The sequence below is a fragment of the Lissotriton vulgaris genome, chromosome 9, assembly GCF_964263255.1.
Source record: "Lissotriton vulgaris chromosome 9, aLisVul1.2, whole genome shotgun sequence".
Taxonomy (NCBI): domain Eukaryota; kingdom Metazoa; phylum Chordata; class Amphibia; order Caudata; family Salamandridae; genus Lissotriton; species Lissotriton vulgaris.
Window position 1 is genome coordinate 1212810373 of NC_141697.1, and position 24539 is coordinate 1212834911.

The following is a 24539-nucleotide window of genomic DNA, read 5'->3' on the forward strand; positions in this document are numbered from 1 at the left end:
TTACTTAAAAATGTCTCTTTAAATCTACATGCCAACATGTCTCACTGCAGTTTGACTCAAGACATGGCAGTGAGAACGAAACGCACCTCATATAAATTAAATATATATTTTGAGGGTGTTTGTGATCTAATTAACCTCAAATAAACTAAATATGTTTCGGATCCCTTAATGTTAAGAGTTTTAGGTTTATTTGTCTATAAGCTTGGACCTAATTTCAAGCCCACTTTGTACATGTTGCCCGGGAGCCCTCTGCACTAAAAGTGCTGTGCTTTTGGAATATGTCCTAGAAAGGTCAGTCCTATCCAGGTAGCTCTTAGATTGGGGGTGCTACTAGAGGTGAGCTGAAAAGAAATAGCTCATCAGTTCAAAGCTGAATATTCCCAGATCAACACCCCTTAAATGAAAATTTGTACAGGTGTTGCGCACACACATGTAACTTAGAAAAAAGCTTTTAAAATCATTTTTCTAAGTTTTCGCTATTTACCACAAGGTTTGACCTCGCGGTAAATAGCGGGCCGAAATTGTGAATTCGCAATTTTATAATGGATGATGAATTGCATTTAAGGAATCTCAAATAGAGATTCCTTAAATGTAATTCCTCACAAATTTGTGAAATCACTATTAGCGATTTTTGCATTTGGGATGATGAATCCCAAATGCAAAAATCGCACTCGCAAAGGGCCAGATTCTCAGAATCTGGCCCTTTGCAAGCGCAAATCAGCTTGATGAATCAGGCTGATAGACCCTAGGTACTGGGTCTGGTGGTTCACTGGACTAATGCATTAACTCCAGGGACCTACGTTTGATCTCATGATCAAATGTTTGAAACTTAGTAGGTCCCCCCAGCCTTTCACCCTTCTGAGATAAGTACAATGAGTAGCACCCAGTTGTGTAACAATAAACATCTGTTATTTTTGTGACAAGAAACCCAAGGGTGAATGTGTTATATCTCATTAAGCTCCTTACAGTTCCTCCATCTTGGCTCAGACTCCAGACAAAAGAGACCTATGCAGCCCCTGCTCTTCCTTTTATTGTAAGCTCTTCTCAATCAATAAATTCACAAGGAGAGTCTTCAGTCATTGCCAAGATAGCTACAAGATTACAGATGTGATCTCTCCTCATTGATGCTTTTTTAACACGTCCATTCAGCAAACATAGTCAGAGCAAAAGGCAAAAGTACAACTGTTAGTAAAACACAGAACAGTCACCAGATTTCAGACACCCCACTAAACAACTTTAAAACAGCCCACAAATAAACAGGACATGAAGAATTCCAGAAAACACTATTTACAAAACATCTGTATTATTCTTTTATTTCTTAGGGCTCTCAGACTGTTGCATTGTGTTAGAAGCATCATTAAAATTGCTTTAAACGTAATCAGTTTTCTCTACTGCAAATATACACTCTTGTGTTAATGAGGCCTCCATGAAAGGTCTCACTTTGTGAGGAACTTGAGTGGGCTGCTGGAAAAAGATGCTCAAGGCTCAGGGCTAGTTGTGGTATCTCTCTGAACCTTGCACAGACATTGGATCAGGTGAAAGATTTGGACATTCCATTTAAACTAAGTATTTTTAAGGTCATATAGGCACTAATATTTAAGCCGGACCCCTGGTATATTAGTTGCTAAGTGTACAGCTGTAGTCTCTCATGAATGGAGAGAGGTTTGAGTTTATTGAGGTGCTCGGGTTGCACAACAAGGTCGGTTATGTATGAACAACAATGCACACTTCTCCTGCTCACTCAAATGAGTGACCAAATGCTCTTTGGTCTCCTATGATCTAAGGACCAGAGACAGACATGCCTATGACAAAACTGGAAGAATTGTAGACAGGCTAGTTGCTCTAAAAGCAATACTTTGGACAGAGTCAATCTCGTTAGACTAGATGTTTGTGGAATTTGAGATACTGTGAAGGAAAAAAGATACCTGTAACTCCAGTTCTCCAGCATTGGTATCTTTCATAGATTCACATGCTGAATTATTCCCGGTCATCAGAGTGGGAACCCATGCTAACAATGTTAATTCAGCAGTATACATATACACTCAATATCCTGGGCCCGATTCACAGAACTAACTTAAGACAAAATCCTAAACTTACTACTTTTGGTATTTACAGAAGCTAGGATTTTGTCTTAAGTTTGTCTTAAGACAGACTTAAGACAAAATCCTAACTTAAGTCTGTCTTAAGACAAACTTAAGACAAAATCCTAACTTCTGTGAATACCAAAAGTAGTAAGTTTAGGATTATGTCTTAAATTAGTTCTGTGAATCGGACTCACTGAATTTAAGCCAATCTCCAGCAAATAAGAGGTGAGCTCCATTAGCTGCTCCCTGGCTCCCCATAAGCTGCTCCCTGGCCAAAGGCTTCCAGCTGTCAGATTTCCTAGCCCGTAAAACGCATATTACTAATAAAAGGAAGACATGTCAAGAGGAGGCGCATGGTTAGCATGTAAATCTATGGAAGATACCAATGTTGAAGAATCAGAATTACAGGTAAGTAACTTTTTTCTTTCTCCACCATTGGATCTTTCATAGATTTATATGTTTGAATTCTGATTATCAATGCAATATAGTAAACGAAAGAAGGAAGGAATGAGGCTTACCCTAAGAGAAAAGGTGTTTGAGCACAGCATGACCCACCGCTTTGCACCATAATGCAGTAATAATTGAAAAAGCATGCATTGTTCTCCGATTTGCTGCTTTGCAAATGTCTTTCAGAAGAATCCCTGCAAACATTGCAGTCGTTGTCACTATTGCTCTAATGGAATGCATTTTAACTGACCTTGTCAATGGTCTGTTCATTGATGCATGAGCTGCAATGATACAAGCAGCAATCCATTTTGATGGAGTCTACTCAGCAATTGCTTTGCCTTTATTCCCTGGACCAAAAGCTACACAGAACTGATCAATCTTTCTGAAAGCCTCTCAGACATCTCTTTATATCCAAAGAACTTTAAGACCTACTCTGGTTTGTAAAGAATGATGGTACTGAAATCTTCTGTCTCATGTGAAATGATGTAGGCACTTTATCCTTTGAAAAACATAAAATGTCTCCTTACATGAGAGCTCTTGAAGCTCAGACACCCTTCTTGCTGATGTAATGGCTAATAGGAATGTTGTTTTTAAAGACAAATGTTGAACAGATGCGTTTTGAAATGGTTCAAGTGAGTTCATGAAAGTCGTCAATACAGTGCTCAATTGCTATTCCTGTTCATTTTGGGAGAGGGTGGAAATCACCTGAATAGACCGTTCATTAATTCTTTTACAACTCTTTGGAAGCACATGGTTAACTTATTTGGAGATATTAGGAACATAGTTATTGGAGCAAGGTGGACCTTGACGGTATGAACAATAATCCACAGTTAGTTAGACGCAAAAGGTAAGGTGAGAATTGGTGAGGTGCCATCTCTAGCATCTGCCTTTTTCCCTTTCTGCCCCTGGCACAAAACTTTTTCATTTTAGATCAGACGTCTTTAAAGTTGATCTCTTGCAGGATTTGTCTGCACTCTTAAGAAATCTGCAGATGACTAAATTCAAAGCCTCGATGTGCCATGCTTTTAAATGAAGGGACAGAGGGTTGTGGTGAGGTATTTCTGCTCTGTTCCATGAAAACTCTCACATCTGGTTCGAACTGAACTGGCTTCTCCTCACACATTGCCCACAACTCTGCATATCAATGCTAAACTACTTCTGCTGGGTCAATCTGCAGCTTTCTGTGTTTTATTTCGCATTTCACTCTTGGAATTAGTGGTATTGGAGGAAATGCATATACAAATTTTCCTGTCCAATCCATCGTGAAGGGGTCACCTTGTGAGCCCGGGAAAAGCAATCTGTTTGTGGAAGTTTGGGCACTTATAATTTTGATCAGTGGCAAACATTGTCCCACTGAGGTCTGTCCCATCTTTGAAATATTATTTTTAGATGCTTGTCGTCTATCTCCCATTCATACGTGATTGAGTATTGTCTGCATAGGTGGACCAACATGTCATTGTGGATCCCAGGTATGTGCTCCAGTGAAAGATCCATCTTGTGACAAATATCCCAGCTCCATTATTTTTGTGCCTCTAATGAAAGAAACAGCAATCTTGTTCCACCTTTTTGCAATAAAGAAGATGGTGGTAGTGATGTCTGTCCTCACCATGAGATGCAAGTTTCATACTAAAGGGAGAAGGCTTTTATCTCTAACCTGACCACTCTCAAATCCAATATATTTATGTAAAATTGAGATTCCTACTTTGACCATAAGGCATTAGCCTGCATATTCTGTCAATGAGCTCTCCATTATGCCAGTTTACATGCAGAAGTGCAGCTTTCCTGGTTGCTGTCCCTTGCAAAGGTTTGCTTTCCTGATCCTCCACCGAAAAGCCTTTTTTGTCTGTGAAGTTATTTGTGCGATATCATCCCTTCCTAAATAAATTGGTTGCCACTGCTCGCATAGTTGTTCCTATGTTATTTCTGCAATAGGTTTAACCTCTTCTTGACGGCTAGTTATAGGTTTGAAGGACTTTTGTTGTGAAGTCGGTCATGTACTGTGCTTTGTGTATGTTGTCTGCTCTTATGGGCCAGTCATCCAGCTGTGGATACACCATAACACCTCTGCTCCTTATGAATGCTGAAATTAGCAGTAATGCATTTTGTAAAGATATGCAGGGTAGTTTTGAGCCAGAAAGGAAGTGCTTTGAACTGATAATGATGACCAGCTATCATGAAGGAAACTTCTGCGCTTCACATAAAATGGGATGTTGAAGTAGGTGTCCTGTACTGCCATAGATATTAAAAAAATCACCTTTCTTGAAGAATGGTAACATTTACTGCAATGTGATCCTGTTAAAACTTTGCTTCCTTATGAATGTGTTTAGATTCTTTAAATCCAATGCTGCTGGCCAATCTCCTCCTTTCTTTAATATAAGAAAGAATCTGGAGTAGAAGCCCATCTTTTGATGATAATTCCTCTGGGGCTTCTTTCTTTAACAGGTTTAGCACTTACTGACACACATCTTGTGTTTGTGTCTTTCTGTTTTCTGTGGCAAGTAAGGAGGTATCTGCTGAAATTGCATGGTATGACCATGCATGACAAGACCTAAGACCCATTTGTCTGTGGTTACCTTCTGACAGGTTTTTAGAAAATATCACATCTGGCCTCCTACTGGCAGCTGTATTTATTTATTTATTTTATAGCATTTATAAGGCGCGCAGCTACCCACAAAGGGTTTCCCGGCGCCAGCTGTACTAGAGAGGAGATGCTGATCGTCAAATCAGGATCTACCTCCTTTTGGCAGATTACCTCTTCGGTGCTGGCTTTGTCTGATAGCCTGGCCACGAAGCTATCCTTGTTGGCTCGATTATTGGCATTGAGCTCCATAGCGTTTGTAGAGTTTAAAAGACTGGTCACTGAGTCGACCTTTGATACTGTCATCTGTGTCATTTGAATGATTGCCTTTTCTGAAGCACTCATAATGATCATGCTGTCTCAGCATCTGCCTTCATTCATTGAAGTGCATCATCTACTTTTTCACCAAAGACATTATTCCTATCAAAGGACTAAACCTTAAACCGTGATTGAACCTCTGGTCTGAAAGAGGTGCTTTTCAGCAGTTACACCTCTTGTGAGTGTGCAATTTTAAACTTCCAAAAATGTGGGGGATGAAGCATCCATTGCCACATCTATAAGTGAAGATGAAGTTTGCTCCCCATCTTTTAATGTAGCTCTAGCTTTAGCCAGGTCCTCATCGGGAAACTTGTACAGCAAAGGTGCTATATCCCTCCATATCGGTCTGCCAAACCTAGCAAATATAGCTTGTGAGGTGGCTACTTTAGCTGCATCTGCAGCTAGAACACTTAACCTCTTGCCCATTGAATCCCAATTTCTAAATTCTTATCTGTGGGAGTTGTGCAGGGAATCAATAGGTTTCCCAATGTACATATGGCTTCAGCTGATATTACAAACTCAGTTTTCACCTGATACCAGATACGTGCCTGAGCTGTATCCTTAGCCCTGTGTTTCAGCAACCCTCCAGATGCCAGGTACCAAGACTTGCCAGGAAACCTCCAGTATACTTGTTAGGGAGAGGCCAGTTAGCCTCTATTGTCCACCATTAGTTAGATATGAACAGTAGTGATGCAGAAGTCATGGAGAGGGAATGCACCTTCTTGTATCTGTCAGCTAAACTGAGTTTGTTGGAATCCCGCAAGCTCGAAATTTAGGTCACTGTACTTTGATTCTAGCAACTTACTGTTATGTTTTTGCATTATCTCCCTAAGAACCTCTAATATTGTGCATTTGCAGATGCAGTCCAAGTTTTACTCTGCATTTGCACTTGCTGGTTAGTTCATGTGGCTTTTGATTATTATCATGAAACAAGGTGTCCTATGTGTGCTGTGTAATTTGATAGTGTGCTTCTATTTCATATATCCATATATTCAGAAAGGCACAGTGGCTTTAAAGTGAACACATAAGTGAATCCCCATGCTTTTCTTTGCACCTTATATCATGTATCACAAGGTTTTTTCCTCAAAATAATGTCAATAAAATATATAAAATGAGCCCTAATGGCTCTCTCAGGGCGAGAAAAGCTTTTTTATTCCAGGAAGCAGCGCAGTTTTAAATACCCCAAGACTATCACCAGATACCAACACTGATGCATAGAGACACAGTTTAGCTGTCCTGCAGACATGTTTTAGGCTGCAGAATATAAATGAAGTCTACTTACACAACAACAAAAAAAGCATCTAAAATACAAAACCCTTATAGAAAGGCAGACTTTTGGTGCAAACATGTTTAATATCTGGGACTAGATATGAAGGGAATTGCCACAATGTAACACATTGCCCGCTTTCATAATGTTTGCCTTCTATTTATAACTACTCATTACTGTTATTTTTATACCTTCAATCATTTTTTTTTAATTCTGCACTTAAATTGGTTTTGAATAAATCTTTAAAAAACACAGTGTTGATTTCATGTGTGATCACACTAGGTGGAAGGAAGCTAGTAACTTATAATAAATAAAATACCTGCACAGTCTCTGATAGGTTTGTTAAATGCTGCACATGTATTTTGTCCAAGTACATTTGAGACTGACAAGTGGATAATAACATGTGTTTTCTCTGATCCAGCTGCCAGGTTGGCCAACCTCTTTTACCTGAGGGCTAAGGGAAATCTACTGGCTTGGGACCAGGGATGACCCTGAAAATGTACCATTAAAACACAAATAGCATTTTAATAAGAGCACCATTTAAAAAATATTAGCTTGTCCTACTGAACCTTCCCCGACCAGTCATCACAGCGACAGCACTGCAGTATCCAAGATGTGGTATTCGCTGAATTCCACTGAACATAACTCACCTCCACAAGCTGAAAACAGAAAAAAGGACCATTTAATTCACTCATCAACATCAAATCTATGCTTGTTCTAGTGACGTCTTGACATGTAGAATATCTGTTAAAGAATTATAGTACAATAATTAGAAACTAATGAATAAAATGTTATTTCCTACCACCTATACTTTATCTAATCGTGAAATATTAAGAGCTGAGCACCGGGTATATCATGTTGGTATACTAAAATACTGCTATACATAAATATGCTGAGCACCCACCATGCTGGGATGTCGATTCCCAAAATATTGTGTGGACAGAATATTGTGTCAAAAATATTGAGGACCAAAATATCAAGAAGGTAAGTGTAAATACGTAAGTATAGATTTACTATTCTTAATTCCACATCTACGTAACTTAAAGATATATATATTGCCAAGGTACACAAATGTGGAGTTAAGAATTGTAAAACCTTGCCTTCCCACAGAAACTTACCTTCACAATACTTTTGTCCTCGATAGTCTCAACACTATGGGCATCATTACGATGGTGGGTGGACACTGCAACGGCAAAAGGGACTGCCTGCCATAGGTGCGGCGGTCCCACCATGCCAATCAGGATGCGACTGCCACCATGGCGGTCGCATCCTGCATTTTTTACATTGTGGCAGGCGGTGCTGTATGCAGCACCCGCCGCAATGTAAAAAATGCATGTTGTGCATTTGCATGCACAACGTGACAGGCACCGCCCGGTACCTGCCACCTTGTGCATGCAACCCCCAAGTAAACTCCTCAAACGGGCCCCCAATACAAAAGACTGCATCACCGCCATGGAAAGGCCCTCTCCGCCAGGCATCCTGACATGGATGGCGGTGTCTTCCAGACACCACCACCACCACATTAGGCCCGAGATCCGTCCCTCAGGCAATCGGAGGGATTGCCTGCCGGCGGAGATGGGGCGAACGGTCTTTCCGTCCGCCACTGCGACTCCCACCATTGTAATATGGCATGGGCTAATTGGAGGGCATGCAGGGATAGCTGTTGGGCGGATCGCCACCGCCGGTCAGGCAGTGGCGATCCACCCGACATCATAATAGACCCCTACATTTTGTCCACACAATATTTTTCCCCAATAGTTTGTCCAAACACCCTGTGCTGCATTTTAGGGCCCCTTGGGAATCCTTCACCACTATGTTGACAACACACAACTGACATTCTGTGTCTGAAACAATCTTACAAACCACAGTCATGTATCCCTGATGTCTACTAAGGCTGGATCTAACATAAAAAAACCTGCAAGTCGAGGACTGGCTACACGCAAAGCTTCTGAACAGTTTTTCCACATCCTACTAATCTTGTGACAAAGTCTCACTGATCTTCAAACTCAAGGACCACATCAACAAAGGTGTCTGAACAACGCGGACAAGCCTTCAGCACAAGATAAAAGCAGTTTGGCCATCCTTGGCTTTCTGTATCACTGTATAAGCACTTGTCTTTCCCACATGGATAGGATGTATGATGTTACAATGCGATCATTTAGATCGCAGAATATTACATCGCTGTTTTTACAACGCAAGTGATTACAACGACTTGCTCTGTAGGGCGCTGGACTTAGGAATAGTATGATTTACTATTCCAACTCCAGCCTACGTACAGTAGGGAAGGTGTTGAAATAGTAAATCACACTATTCCTTAGTCTAGAGTGCCCTCCAGTGCAAGTCGTGGTAACGACTTGTGTTGTAAAAGCAGCGATGTAAATATATTGCGATGTTTTGACCGCATTGTTAAGGTCGTTTCCCCGTGGATGCCCTGCTCTCTGGTCTCTGCATCTCTAGCCTTATCCCACTCAGAGTGACCTTCCGCACAGCTGCCCTACCGCAAACCTGTGACACAAGGTGCCTTTGAGGAAGACTGGTAACAGTACATCTTTTAACAAAGAGGACAGTCCATCGACACAATGATCTGTTCATCATACAGGTTCAACTGTGTTCAGCAAACCAATCATCATACCTAAGAACTCCAATGATAACAGATATTAAGCCATAGGGGGAAAGCTACTGTGAGTAACAGTACTGCCTCATACCCATGTGCATTGGTATGAATGAACATGTTTAAGCTTGTGCATTTAAAATTAAGTTACAAATGAACAATATGTCAATGCACATTTTACCATAAGTCATGTGTATTTCCTGGATAATTGAACAGGAGGTATGCATGTAACATTATTGCCTGTTTATAGACCCTGAGCCACCTGGGAAACATCCTTTACATCGCGGTGATTACACGGCAATGCAGTTAGAACGCAGCCGTTACAACGCAAGTCGTTACATCGACTTGCGTTGGATGGGGCTATAACCTAAGGAATAGTAAGATTTACTATTCCAACACCTTCCCTAATGTACGTAGACTGGTGTTGGAATAGTAAATCCTACTATTCCTAAGTCCAGCGCCCTCCAGCGCAAGTCGTTTTAACGACTTGCATTGTAAAAACTGCGATGTTACATACCGCAATCATTTTGATCGCGTTGTAACATCACGTATTCGAGCCGCCTGCATCATAGGAGATTGCTTCAGTTGCAACACGTGGGCCTGAGACCCAGTCAAGTGTTTGGATGTTGTTTTAATCTTAGCTCTCTTGGTAACAGCCCATGTGGCTGCTGGTCTCATTCTGCTGGGGTTTGCAGTGTTCCTTACTGTTCTGCACTGGAACTATAAAGCGAACGCAAGCTGTTTCATTATCTCAGAGTGACTCATCTCACCCTACATGGGGAATATGGTGACCATCTTCAATTGTACACATAAGAGTCATTTTACAGTGCTGCCTGTTTAGTCATTCTTCACAAGGAAAATACTGTCCCTTGTGCGCCCTGAAAATCTGGGAGAATATAGACATGGATACATTTTTCACACTTAGGGCCTGACTTACAGTTTCACAGATTGGTACTCTGTCACAAACGTCAGGGATATCCCATGCAGCTTATTACCAGGGTGTTATGTCCAATGGCACTTGTATCAAGGTGGATGTGACATCCGTCACCTTTGCGATGGAGCAACCCATTTGCGAAACTTTAAATCATGTCCCTACTATTGAACTTTTCCCACAAACATTGGGTAGGAAAACTGGTTTAAGCAGCTAGTGGGAAAGGTTGGGAATATAAACAAAGACACATCTAAGTGGGTGCTCACACATTCCCCATCTCCATTTACCTACACAAGGGAATACTCCTCTTCTTTGCGCAAATCCTGAATTTAAGACCATGCACTCCAAGAGGAAGGTTAGGGGACTAGGGGGATTGTCGGGAGCACCAATGAATTTTGTGGACAGTCACAAACATACCTTTTGGCAGTTCCACCCAAAATACTCAGCTAAACTTAATTTAACAAATTTAGAGTGAGTGTGTAATTGGGGGCGGGGGAGTGCTCAAAAATACAATGATTTTCTATGTGGATAAAAACCAGACAATGTATAACTGCACAGTATTCCTATTGATAAACTTTATGTTATTTGAAAACATATACTTCTACCTTAAAGCCTCCCTTTCTAAGTAGCAAAAGAAAGCAAACCTTCCATTGGCTCATGGCACTGTTGATGCCACTGGTCTGAACATGCTAGTGGGACAGTGCTGATGGAAGAAGAGGTCAAACTCCCGTTCATGTTTTTCTTACCCATTTTGTCTACACTAAGAACTCACTGAATCTTAGGATTACTGAAAGGCAATGTCTTTTTAGCACATGGTCTGTTTCGGATGCTCATCATTACTGTCACTTGATAACAAGTGGTCAAACAGTGGTGGTGAAAGTTGTCTTCTGTTTCACCAATCCTGAACATGTCAGTCTTTTTCACAAGACCCATGCGTGGCATTTCTCTCATGCCCATCTGTCCCATGTGTCTCTTGGACACAGAGCAGCAGAAGACTGTCACTGCATTTGAGAGCAGCATGAGGAAGCATCAGGGACTAGTGGAAAGTTGCTCTATCAGCTGGCTTCAAGGGATTGGGAGTGAAAAGGTCCCAGGGCTGCATGGATGAGGAGGGAGCAGAAACAGCAGCTGTATCATAATCCACACAAGCTCACTACAAAGTTGTGGAGACCAGAATGTGCTTTAAGAGAGGGTCCCTTGGTGCCCTGGTTAGAGGAGGTAGCAAAGACTGAGACCACAAAATAACATAAAAGGTGGGTAAATAATTTAAAACAGAGCATCTCGCTTTGCACATTGAGAGCACCCTTGGCCATGACCTGAAGCATCTATGCGGGGCCTTGTGGTTAGAAAAGGCCAATCCTGGAAAATTAAGCTTCCTTTGCGCTGTTGTTGGTAAGAGTAATGCCACTGTCACATTGGGTTGTAGGAAGTTGCAAAGAACATTTTTTAATTAAATTAATCATTCACAGATTACTAATTTCTTTTTGGAATAAAAGATAACATTGGTCCTGGAGGATGGATTCTCCATGGGGGATCTCCTTATCGAAAGGTTTGTTAGGTGATGCTTAAATTTTAGAAAGTCACTGTCACTTACCACAGTGCTGGCTCATCTCTTGTCGGACGAACCCTCGAACTTCATCTTCCTGCCACACAAAACAAGAACTGAATGAGCGAAGGTATGGGAAGCATAGATTGATGTTGGTTTAGGTGTCAATGATACTGCTGAACTGTCTCGTGTGATGCCAATGTATGTTTCTATAGTCATCTGAAATTATTGCTATTGTCTGTTGGTGTCTTTTTGATGGTATTTGCCATGCGATCCCTTCCTGCTGCCATCTGAAAGGAGCCAGAAAAGACAAGAAAGACAAGCATCCTCCATTGGGGAGTCTGGTTTCAGAGATCTCCATGGGGTCCAGAGCGTCCCTTTAGTTTTGCACAAGTGATGACTGCAGCTGGCAGGGCGTGTGCTTGTTTTAAAAAAATATGTTCTAGCATTAGGTAACCAGACCATAGTCAGGTTGACATTCTGCTGGGTTCAATAGGAGGTGGTAATGAAGTGTGTTGAGCATCTATTCTGATATAAGGAGAATGGCTCCCATCAGAAGCGGCTAACACTTATTTCCTGGCACATTTCTTTTTTTTACAAATCTGCAGATTACATTTTTATTTAACTAGATAGCCTATTTAAACAACAGTATTCATCTCCTTAAACAACATGCTTCCCTCATGGAAAAAAATAATACAATTATAAAGAATATTATTTCTCATGACATTTGGTCAGGTGATATTTTCAAAGTATGCTACAGACCCCTACAGACTGTCCAGAGTCAACAGCTTTATGCCAGATCTTTTGGTTGTTCTCTATCCCAGCCTGCCACTCTTCCTGTCCCTGGTGCCAACCACAGAACTGCAATATTTATAAATGCCCACTGTCTGGTGATACAGATATGAATGTAATAATGTCAAATGCACTTCTGTCACTGTTAGTGACTCCAGCATTCCCTCGGTGGGGTGGGGGGTGGGGGTGGCACATCCGCAACCTCTGATGCTCATTTACCATTGATGCTGATGAATGATGAAGAGCAAGGGGGATACTCATGTAAGCAGGACATCCTTAATGGCCTAAACTCTCCTCAAGTCCCTTCTTTTCAAGCTGTAACCATCCAAATGGAGAGTAAAGATGTCCATCTCTAAATTCTGGTAGTAGGAATGTGTGCTTGATATTTCTGTGCGGCACAATGGCCTTCGAATTTTAATATATGGCCTTACTTGTTAGGCTGCATGCAAGCTTGCAATATATTTATAATACACCATTATTTCAAACATACAATATATGGATTTGTTCCAACTTTAACTCCAACAGCAGGCAATGGAACCTGTAAACTTGAGTCTTCCAAGACCCCCTCCATGCAGACATCACCGGGATCCTGGGAAAGCAGATCTGTTAAAGGCAGTCACCGGTCTATTTACAGTTATGTATAGGGGCATTCTGAGTACTTTCCTCTGATTTTGAGAGTTATTTTTTGTCAATGGGGTTTGTGTACAATTATGTAACTACACTTTCTCAGCACACCGATAATAGAACATGCCTTACCGTCATGCCTGGCACCCCTCTGTCTCCCTTACTGCCGTCTAGTCCAATGCTGCCCTGAAAAATAGAAATCAGTACGTTGTTCAAGAGAAGCGGAGATTTTGACTGTTATAACCATTGGCTGGTCTTCCTTGTCCAAGTTCTAAAACTTAACACCAAACTGCAGTTACACGGCAATTGAGACCTGCTCCTTTGTAAAAAAGAAACACCCATTGCCCAGTTCACAATGAAACATTTCACAGAAAATAACAGCATACAAGGTCCCAAGAGGAGACACCCTTTGGCTATTGCTCCCCACCATAAAGTGGATTGGAAGGCATGGAGAAGCTTCCGTAACAGTGAGAAGCTTCTGCAACCTTCAGCTTTGCATTCAAGCCATTCAGGGAGAACGTCTGACCTGAGGATGGAAGACGAAAAGTTGAGAAAGCTCATGTTTGGAACTGTGCAAGCTGGGAGGCCATAGCAAATCTAGATGCTTTTGGTCTGATTACTCAGATTAATCTGACTTTTCTACCATGGTAAACTGGAAGCCAAGTGAGAATCCTCCAGTATCATCTATGACCCCAAAGCTGCTGCATGAGCTGTGCAGTTCAGGGCAGAGTTCTGTTCTTCCACATCTGAAGCATCATGGAGAAGGATGGGGCTGCATCCTCCTTCATCTGGTGCACATCCATTATTGGAGGAACTCCCAACAAGACTGCTCTGGGTGGCTAAACTGTGGTGGACTTGGGGAGAGACTGATGAGTTCTGTCTGTGCTTCTTGTCTTTCGGGGAAGAACAGAGGGTGTGACGAATGATGGAGGAGACATAATTCCTTTGCTTTTTCTTGTGATGGTAATTTTGATGGCTGACTGGGTGGTCTCTGCCCTCTCACCCACCTTCTGCACCAGAATTAGCAGGTGGACAGGCTCACTCAGAACTGTGATGGGGGAAGCCCATAGGTCAACCTAGGTTCTACTCTTTGATGGTGAACTCAAATCACAGGAGCAAACTGAGAGTCTGTCCCCTGACTCACACCCAGTTGGAAAGACTTCCTGATGCTACCAGCTTCCAGTGCTGCACCCAGAAGGTGAGAAGTGCTCAGTTATTTAGGTCTGTGGTGGCCCTGTAGCCAGCTAGGCTTGCAAGACAGTGCAAAGGAGCTGAGGAAGGTGTTGTGACTGAAAAGCTATATGCTCCTAGATGCTAGCCACCCTTCACCGGCCCCTAACAGGTGGAGCTGGCTGAATCAAGGTTCCTGGTGTAGAGGAGAAGCAGTACAACCCACTCCTTTTCCAGGGTTCCTCACCCACTTACTAATTCCAGTGATGGTAAAATCCACACGTAGTTGCTGGGTCCCTGATTAGGGTGCCTTACTACCTCATTGACAGGGAGGGCGCTCATGGCCACTTGGTAGCCATGACCCAGTACCCAAGTTGAGTGCATACTCTGTATGCAGGCCAGATTGATCCAGAGGGTGATAACAAACAGAACGCAGGGGTGCCCTGGAGGACTCTTCCCCAGGCAAGAGATGCAGAGGTTAAGCAAGTTAACTGCTGCCAATGGTCAATGACATAATGTCTATGGCTTCAAGCCATGTGCTGAAGAAACTTCAGATTTAGTAGGACTTCAGTGAGCGTGAAAAAGGTGCATCTGATTCATGCTCTTCGGCTAAAAAAAGGAAACTGGCAAGGTCTCGTGTGTGTATGGTAGGGGAGCATGATGTGCGAGATACAAGAGTGAGTGGTACCTGAATGCAAACCTCAAATGTAACACCTTTGCCGCCTTCAAAGTTTTGTGACAGGGAAAAAGTTTATATTTTGTACAGTTTGCAAACTTTGCTGAGTTTCCAAACTTTGCTTGCAAGAAATCTTTTCGGTGAAAAGGTTCTGCAACAGTATTTGCTGTTTTGCAAGAGAATTCTCCTGCTGATGGGGAATTCTGGTAGGGGTTTTCTCCAAAGGAACTACCTTTAGAGGGTGTTTTTGCCAGATATTCGATATTTTAAAGCTTTTCAAACTTCATAAAAATGACAAAGACTGCTTAATACACGGAGTTGCGTGGGAAAAACCTTTATTTTCCACCCCCACATTTTGAAAGATACCTTTGTATTGCTACTTTAAAGCAGCAAGCGTCTCAGACTCCTTCGTCCTCTGTTTTGCAGCCTTTCTCTGCAACTAAACTCAATACATTGAATTCTGCATCCTTCCTACCTGTCTTCTCTAAAGTTGATGTGGAGCCTTTTATGATTCACACCTTTCATCTGTGCTTCTCGTCTTCTTCCTGTGATGCCTAAAGCTCATTAGTGACCAGGACCCCTCTATCATTCCTATGCTGAGAACATCTAACTATATCTACACATTACCAACAAACAACCTCTTGCATGTGTAGTTTATAGGGAGATTCTGAGTGGTTAACATTTGTCTACCAGGTAGAAGGTACTTTGCTTATTAATTTCTCCTCTACACAAGATTAAAAAAGGACAAAAATGGGAGCTATTAGGACCAAATCAATCTTGTATATTGGGTCAACATGTTTCAGCCCTTCGTCAGTGCCTCTACTGGTAAGGGATATTCATCAGGATCTTATTTTTGCCATGTATGATTCATTAATCCTACTTTGTAATGGTGTTAGTCAGTCTAAGGGAACATGAAGGGCAGTTATGCAAGACTAAATGACCACTTTGCATTGTTCTCTAGGCTTAAAAAACTTGCAGGACCCTGGTTATGAAATATGCTGCACTCTTTCTAAATTCACTGCAGAAGCAATTCACTTGAAGTGCCTTTAGGTGATTTAGTCCACTGTGCTGCCTACATATAAGACATTCACTCACGGCACCATCATTATTCCTTACAGGTACACTAGTTGGGGATTAAATCTATATACAGTTAATACTAGATCATGTCTAATGAGGAGTATTGAGATTTACCTGCTCTCCTCTTTCTCCTGGTACTCCCGGGAGGCCGCGTGGTCCGGCAACCGTCTCTCCTGGAGGTCCCCTTTCGCCCTAAGTGGGGGGAAAAAGTGCAGGAATAATAATGCTTTAATTTCTTGAACAATGTGTGTGGACTGTGCACCAGTATTAAATATGTACATTTATTTGTTCAATACATGGGTCATGAATAACTAATAAATCAAGCACTCCTCATTGAAGAATAGCAGGTATTTAATCGATTTAGTGGGTGGCAATACAATTCTGGCAATATATGTATTTATTAGTATCTTAATGTAGCATAAAACTCATGTAAGATCATCAGAACACAAAGCACATGGAAACAACAAATTAAAAAAAAGGTTTTGCAATAACAATTGCAAATGGATTGGAGTGAGAAGAAGTGGCTCAAGTTAACCTAAGTAGCATTACTACTAGAAGAGTAAAATATTTATTTTCCAAAGCCAGTTTCAGCGCAACAACAGAGCAGGAATCTCAGCAATATGCCTAAAACTGAAGACATACACCAGAAAATTCAGAATTAGCCATATTTGCCTTTGTTTTGGGGAACATTTTCGAAGAATAAAATGCGTTACAGCATGTAAAAAAATCAGAACTTAATGTAATCAAATATTAGAGTCACATAAATATCTGAGACAGATTTCAGCTTCTTTATGTACTTTAGACACTTATAAGAATTTAGCAAATACGCTTATTTTTTATGCTTTTTCTACTTCCTATATGCTAGAAGGACCTCACCTAGCTACTAATAGAGGACGGTCACCCACGAAGGACAATACACTTGCCCATGCAGCTAAGCAAAGGTTATATATCGGAAGAACTCCTTGATCCTGTCAATGTTTAGGATCTAATGACCTAGCAGGAGAAGTCTTGAAAGTTTAAACTTCAGAAAGAACTAGTCCAATAAAGTGGCCAATGAAGTGGTCCAAGCCAAAACTACACAGAGATCTAAAAAAAATTAATATCTCTTCGTCAACGACCAGTAATGCATATGTATAGCAAGACTGGTTAGAGGATCATAAATGGCAAATCAGGGGACAATACACATTTTAATCACTCAATCCTTGGTTGTGTTTTTCACAGCATCTTTTAAACTTGTTTGAGTTTAAGGGCTAGACTTTTATTTTATGCCTTTTCTAAATATGATGAATTAGTTCAGGCACTCGAGCACCATAAGCCCAGAAATGTCACCGCATCACTTACCTTTTGTCCTTGGATGCCCTCTGGACCTTTCGTGCCGACAGGGCCGGGAGGACCAGGTGGTCCAGATGTTCCCTCTGTACCTCTAGGCCCTGGTACCCCTATAGGACCTGCCACACCCTAAAGAAAAATATAGATGTATTCAACATTTAATGATAAGTAGTAAACTTACAAGTTTTAAGTCACATTCTAAGTCTACATTCAAAACAGCAATTATGTCAAATAAATACATTGTTTGCATGGGATAAGTTTTATAAACATGAAAACCATTGGCCTTTTCATGTCCTGTCTCTGCAACGATGAAGGATTGCTTTTCTATATCACCTCTTTTTGGTCTTCTGTCCACAATATATTGGGCCATTTGACTTGCCCTAGGGCGCAGGTATGTATTTAGTGTAGTAAGGGATCCAGGCTTGGGATCAGTCTAGTTGGCAGGTATGCTTGCAATAGTTGAGACTCAGAGAACAGATCAATTTAGACTGAACGTGACTGAGAGATAAATGAAGAAGTTAAGCAGTAAAATGAGTCCCATCCCTGTGGAGCTATCTTATTATACTAAGCTTGCTCTGAAGGTCAACAAGTTCCTAAGAAATTAAGTTTGATGTTCATCCTGATACTTTGATATTTGTGCTGTTTCTCCTCCTACCTGACAGAGAGGCAAATTCTTTGGTTACTTTTGCTTCATTGTTATCTTAAAGTAGTTTTCACATCTGCTTAATCCGATAGCAGTAATCACAATCACATCAAGGACGTCCGGATTACAGGCTAATTCTGAATAGAGGAGCGGCACTCGTTCATATTCAATATTTTACCTCACTAAAAAGTCTGCATTGATAGTGTCATTACATCTTTCTTTGGTCCCATGGGAATGCTGATCCAATTCTCTGAGAGTCAGGTTTTATTTAGAGTTTCACAATATAACATCTCAAGCGTTCCTTTTCTAGATCCAAAGCCTCTATTAAGACACCAGAAGTTCCTGGCCATCTTACCCACCACTGATCAAGGGCATATAACTTATGAAAATGTGGATTGGCAATCGCGGACGGCGTTTTCTTTTGTAGCAAGTTATTTTCAGTTCAAGATTTTACAATTAAATGCAATGGTACTTGGGTCTTTTTCCAGCCCAAAAAGGGCACGTGAATGTGGATGTGAATTTGTAGTAAAGTTTGCGATGGCCACTCTAGATCAAAGGATGTTCTCTCTTCTTTCTTTCCAAGGGCAAGAGTTTTTTCTTTTTCTTGCCGTGTCAGAGGGGCTACATCGAAAACCAGAGTTTTCTCTACTCCAGCTGGAGTACTGGAATAGGGTGAAATGCTATCTTTGACTACATTTATTCCTGGTATTTGTCCCTTGCCCCATTAGTCAGTTCTCAGTTACATCTGAAGGTTGTACTTGTGTCTCTGGGTTCCTGCTTGACAATGGAAGTATGGAGAGTCAGAGGGTCACTATGTTGCCATACAATATTAGCAAAGCAGATTCCAGAGTCCATGTGATACTCATGGGGATTCACACCATTCCTCTTCTCCTATCCCATTCCTTATTCATAGTATCATTTTGTTATCTTTGCCCCATTCCTTCCCCTCGCACTTTGCTTTCTTGAGATGAACCATTGTCAGTGGTGTCCAGAAACCGGTGAAATTACGATTATTTGGAAACTTCCAAGCATCTACATTTACACTAGTGTTCCACTTATTTCCATGTAAGTTCTCCTTGTCATTCTCCAAGATGAACATTTCAGCAAAAAACAGGGGCTGAAAGTTAGCGGAGCAAAACCTCCCGCCGGACAGTAATAGAGCTGAAATCAGGATTCTGGTACTTTACTACTTTTAGATACTAGTTAATGTACCTCCAGGCATGTTTCAAGGCTCAACCCATCACACCATGTCTAACAGGCCAGTAAGAATCACTGACCAGTGATTTGTGTAGAGGCTTCACACATTTCAGTGATTCTTCGCCTCTCCTGAGCTTTCATGCACACTGCATGAATGCATCAGTACATAATCAAACATGCAAAGTTTTAGTCTCAGACTGTTATGCCACATCCCCTGTGTCTGCCTCATCCCATCTGGGTGTCCTACGAATGGGAATTGAGACTGTTGTGTTTGGGCCAGCTCAGGCTGGGAAGAGTTCTTGTAATACAGGGCAGCTAGGGGCATTTAAAAACACTTACCAACCATCGCCTGTCATGCTGATTCTCCAGAGCACTCCATGTCTCTTGATCTAACTTCAAATAACACAGTATTTTCTGGACCTGGTTATTTATTCCAGCTCAATCTAAGATGGTGGCCATTTCCACTGTCTTTTATATGGCAGAGAGAGATAGAGACTGGAGGAATCATGGAATACTTCTTGTACCTACCTATATCAGGAGAGCACTTGGGACACTTCCTTGCGTCACAATTCATTCATAGGTAGTTTCCATCACGTTCTTCACCCCCTACCATAATTTTTGTCCTAGGTTTTTCCTCGTCTTGGATCCTCTTCCTGTACTTTTTCAGCATCCTCTCTAATCCATTTTACCTCAGCTCCATCTGTGATCTCCAGTCTCGAATTTATCCATTTCCTGTTGTTGTCATGGAGGTTTTTTTCTTCTGTCTTATCCTCCTTGTGTCTGTAAGGCACTTGTCGTTGGTGCATGTATTGCACGAGCATCAATGTGGCTACCAGAAGGGGTCACCCTTACCTCTGGCAGAAGAAGACCAGAAACTATGAGTAACTCATCGCCCAGACACTGACACAAACCTGCTGTTGTTATTCACTTTAATCATTTAATGATGCACACCTTGTTGTATTCTTCATCTGAAGTGGGAATAGTAAGTTATCCTGTCCTAAAATGTTGAGGGGTAGATTAATTCCATGTATCTGGTCCATATCTAGAATTTCTGCTAGGGGGACGCATAGATAGACTGCCAGGAATATAAATAAGGGATGTAAATTATTTATACACCTCCCCTCCACTTCTAGGAAGCACAGCAAAATAGGCATCAGCTTTTTGTAAGTCCACTAGCTATGTGCCAGAATGTAATATAATGTTTATGCGAAACCAGAGAAAAAAACGACTGCCCATTCATTTAATCTCCACTCCTGGTCACATCTCATTTCAACTCAGGTCAACTCACCCGCTCTCCTTTATCTCCTTGGTCTCCTTTGTGTCCCTGCTGGCCCGCAAAGCCCCTGTCACCCTGAGAAGAGATGGAGTTATCAATGCAGGCAGAGGGCTTTGTACAAATCATCAAGTCATATATTCACAGTTCATCCCTCACATGCAGGCTAGAAAGGGTATTGACACTGGTGAGTCTAACAGGGTTTTTTAGGGACACACCCAGCACAATCCATGCAATGATGGGCTATTTTAGGCAAGTGAGATTGGGTTGTTTGTGCTTTCTATCCTAAAAGTGAATGTAAATCTTTATTTGAGAGGTTAAATGAAGCATCAAAGTTTCGCCATCCAATAAAGACAAGAGGAGGGCACAATCAATGGTTGAAAATAAAGTTGGGATGATTATACCCCGGATAGTAATGGCGCTCCCCGATTACAGTGCTATTAGATGGTACAGTATTATTTCCTCATGGGGTGCATAGGGAGGAGGCAATCATCCAACACCTCCAACTTTGGATCAGCAGATCCCACAACTTATGCCAAGACCTTGCACACCAAAATATAGGGCCCAATTCACAGAACTAACTTAAGACAAATTCCTAAACTTACTACAATTTTCGTATTCACAGAAGGCACTTACTCATTTTGGTATTCACAGAAGACACTTACTCATTTCGGTATTCACAGAAGTTAGGACTCCTAACTTTAGGACTCCTAAATGCCTTCTGTGAATACCGAAAGTCTTAAAGTTAGGATTTTTCTCTGTTTAGGAGTCCTAAAGTTAGGAGTCCTAACTTTACTACTTCTAAATTGAGAAAAATCCTAATTTTAAGACTTTCGGTATTCACAGAAGGCATGTAGGAGTCCTAAAGTTAGGAGTCCTAACTTTACTACTACTAAACTGAGAAAAATCCTAATTTTAAGACTTTCGGTATTCACAGAAGGCATTTAGGAGTCCTAAAGTTAGTTGTCCTAACTTTACTACTACTAAATTGAGAAAAATCCTAATTTTAAGACTTTCGCTATTCACAGAAGGCATTTAGGAGTCCTAAAGTTAGGACTACTAACTTCTGTGAATACCGAAATGAGTAAGTGCCTTCTGTGAATACCGAAATGAGTAAGTGCATTCTGTGAATACCAAAATAGTAGTAAGTTTAGGATTGAGTCTAAAGTTCATTCTGTGAATCGGGCCCATAGATTATTACAAGTACAAAAACTTTTTGTCACCGAGAAACAACCAATAGTGTACAAAATGTTTTAATATTAGTGTCTTGTTCTGCGTCCAGCCAACACTTGTTTCGTCATTCGGGACAAGAAACCAGCGACTTCAAGTCTATATAATCTATATTTTGGTGTGCAAAGGCTTGGCATACACAATCAATGATTGGTTATTGCAGGGTTTCCTGATCACAGCCAGACCTAATAGGAACAGTTATTGTCACTTATCCTCTCATTGAACAAGGAGTTCAGGAATAATCGACCAAGGCTGTTCTTCAGTGCTACAAAATTAACGAGAAAGCTCAATATGACGTTTTATGAAACACAGTGTTCAGATAACCTTTTTAATGAAATAAAGATTATTGAAATATGCCTTTAGCATTGTCATAATGGTTTAGACTAAAGAGCCTTATTTTGTGTTTGGAAGATGGAATACTTTGTCAAAACATGGTGGATAGCCCGTCTGTGGCATTACACGTACCATAGATTATAATACTGTTGTACAGTGGACAGGACATCGCCAAGTATGTGACGGAATATCCCATTGACTAAACTCAAAATAAGGCCCTAAGGGAGAAGTATATGATGTTCTGCAAAACTGGGCCTCCTCTCAGATGACAGCCACAAAAAGTCCAGAATGCCTTAAACTTGTGCACACCAGAGCCTAGTATTTCTAACACAACTAAGATGATGTTGCTCTTCCTAACCTTCCAAGGCTTTTCCGTGAAGTCACATGTAGGCAGGTCATCTTACCGCCATCTTGAGATAACTAAAAGCCCTCCTTAAATGTGAGGTCTTAATCGTTTCAGAATTTTGCGGATTCTTCCTTTCTAAATGTCATTATTGCATTTAAAAAGGCAAACCAGCATGACATCCAGTTCAATGGAGCAAAAGTCATACTTTGTCAGCTCCGTTTTTAGATTTTGCTCCTGCTTCCAAAACCTGCAAGTGCATTTGTGACATTTTCTGTCCTACTTCTGATATTCATGGAAATAGTTAAGAGGAGGACTGTTTGCATTGGCACAAGGTATCTGGAATGTGTAGAATATTGCAACTTGGTTTATAAAATATAATACGATCTGTTATACTAATATACATTTTGAGCAAATTTTCAAATAAAGATAAAAACATGTAACTCCTGAGAAAGGATCAAAAAAAAGATCACAAACAACAAATTTCCATTTAAGAATCAAAAGAAATTTGGAGACATGATTTTTGGTGAAATTTAATTTTGAAGGAATTACCAAATATAAAGTAAAGTGCCAGTGAGTGTGCATGTATTAACTGGTTAGGATGCGTATGCAAAAATCTACAAGGAATGTGATGATCAACTGTATGATATAAGAACAGACTTTATGCCAAAAATATACTGTTTCACTCATGCCACAACCCAGCTAAACAGTAAATATATTTTACACATGAAAATACATTTTTGGTTGGCTAATAATACTCTTGTGCAATAGCATCAACCTTTTAATTACATGAAAAACTATTTTACTTATAACTTCTCAAAGAAAGGTGTTTAATATTCACACTGCAAATGTTATCTGATGTCTTTTGTGACAGCTCCCTGGGTGGTTTAGCATGAGTATCTAAGGGCTCAGGTGTTTCCTTCAAGTACTTGTCAAGTATGAAGGATTCCTTAATAATTGAAACCCTAGTGAATCTGGCTCTTTACAAGTGTCTAGTATACATTTGTTTGCAATTGTAAAGTGTGACCCTTGTACACCTAGATCTATTGTTTCTGGCCTCCAACTTTTTGGGTGAAAGCAAGTAGATGGACCTATGTTTTGGTGTGATCCCTCCCTGGTCATTCCCACAACATTTCTGGCAAGAACTGCAGCAGAAGTGAAACTGAATTAGATTGAGAAAATGAACGATGTACTTACCACGTGCTGTGAATCTGAAGAAAATCCACGCACAACAGGGGCAGATAGTAAATTTGAATTAGTTTTATAGGAATCTCACCTTGGGACCTATGAGACCTTCTTTGCCTGGTGCACCCGGCATTCCTGGAGCTCCAGATTCTCCCTAGACAGAAATATATGGAACAAAGTTAAGTAGGGATAACCACATATTTTTGACTGATAAAATAACCTTGTGTCATATTGTTGCTGACTTCTCTTCATCTCCACACACCTTTGAAATGCTCTTCCTCCCCATGCACAATTTGCTCAAACTCTTTCATCCTTCCGGGTCTTCCTTTAGTTTTTTGTTGCCATGTTTATATCATGGAATGCGATTTATTGTGTTCCTTTTCACATAAATTAAATAAAATACACATGAAACAGACTGTGCTGTCTTACCATGTCTCCCTTCCTTCCTGGAAGTCCCATTCTGCCAGGAATGCCCGCGTCTCCCTGAAAGAAAGGAGTAGGTGTGAGTTTGCATTAACCTGTTGTCAGTAGTACAGGTGACCACTTGCAGAGGAGAGTCTGCCTTATTTTTGCTGCACTGCAATAGTAATGAGCGATGTTCCCATAAGTGAGCTTTGATAAGCGTAGTAAAAAAAACCTCAGGAGAAATATACTGATGACAATCCCACCATGCTAGTGCAGTTTGGCGGAATTCCTCCAAAATGTATTGTTGATGGAAATGTGTCCACAGAGTGGACATACATTGTCAACACCTACACTGCAAGTGACCTTACCATGCTGGGAGTTTTTTCCAGACACACCATTGCCACTTGTAGGGTGTTCCATCAAAGATTTGCTATGGTTTATACAATGTTCTTCCACAGAGGTGGCCATCTTAAGTTGGAT

General features: G+C 41.0%; 1 protein-coding gene across 1 annotated transcript in view; it reads right to left on the reverse strand.

Annotated features, from left to right (window-relative positions):
* Nucleotides 1-7279: 7279 nt before the first annotated feature.
* LOC147693060 (uncharacterized) overlaps nucleotides 7280-24539 on the reverse strand; it is a 294395-nt gene continuing 277135 nt past the window's right edge. Inside the window, exons 65-72 of the mRNA XM_086939574.1 lie at nucleotides 24084-24137; nucleotides 23746-23808; nucleotides 20579-20641; nucleotides 17463-17579; nucleotides 16236-16313; nucleotides 13331-13384; nucleotides 11831-11879; nucleotides 7280-7353 (exon numbers count right to left, since the gene is read on the reverse strand). Coding sequence (XP_086795700.1) covers nucleotides 7280-7353; nucleotides 11831-11879; nucleotides 13331-13384; nucleotides 16236-16313; nucleotides 17463-17579; nucleotides 20579-20641; nucleotides 23746-23808; nucleotides 24084-24137 — 552 coding nt within the window. The remainder of the gene's footprint in view (nucleotides 7354-11830; nucleotides 11880-13330; nucleotides 13385-16235; nucleotides 16314-17462; nucleotides 17580-20578; nucleotides 20642-23745; nucleotides 23809-24083; nucleotides 24138-24539) is intronic.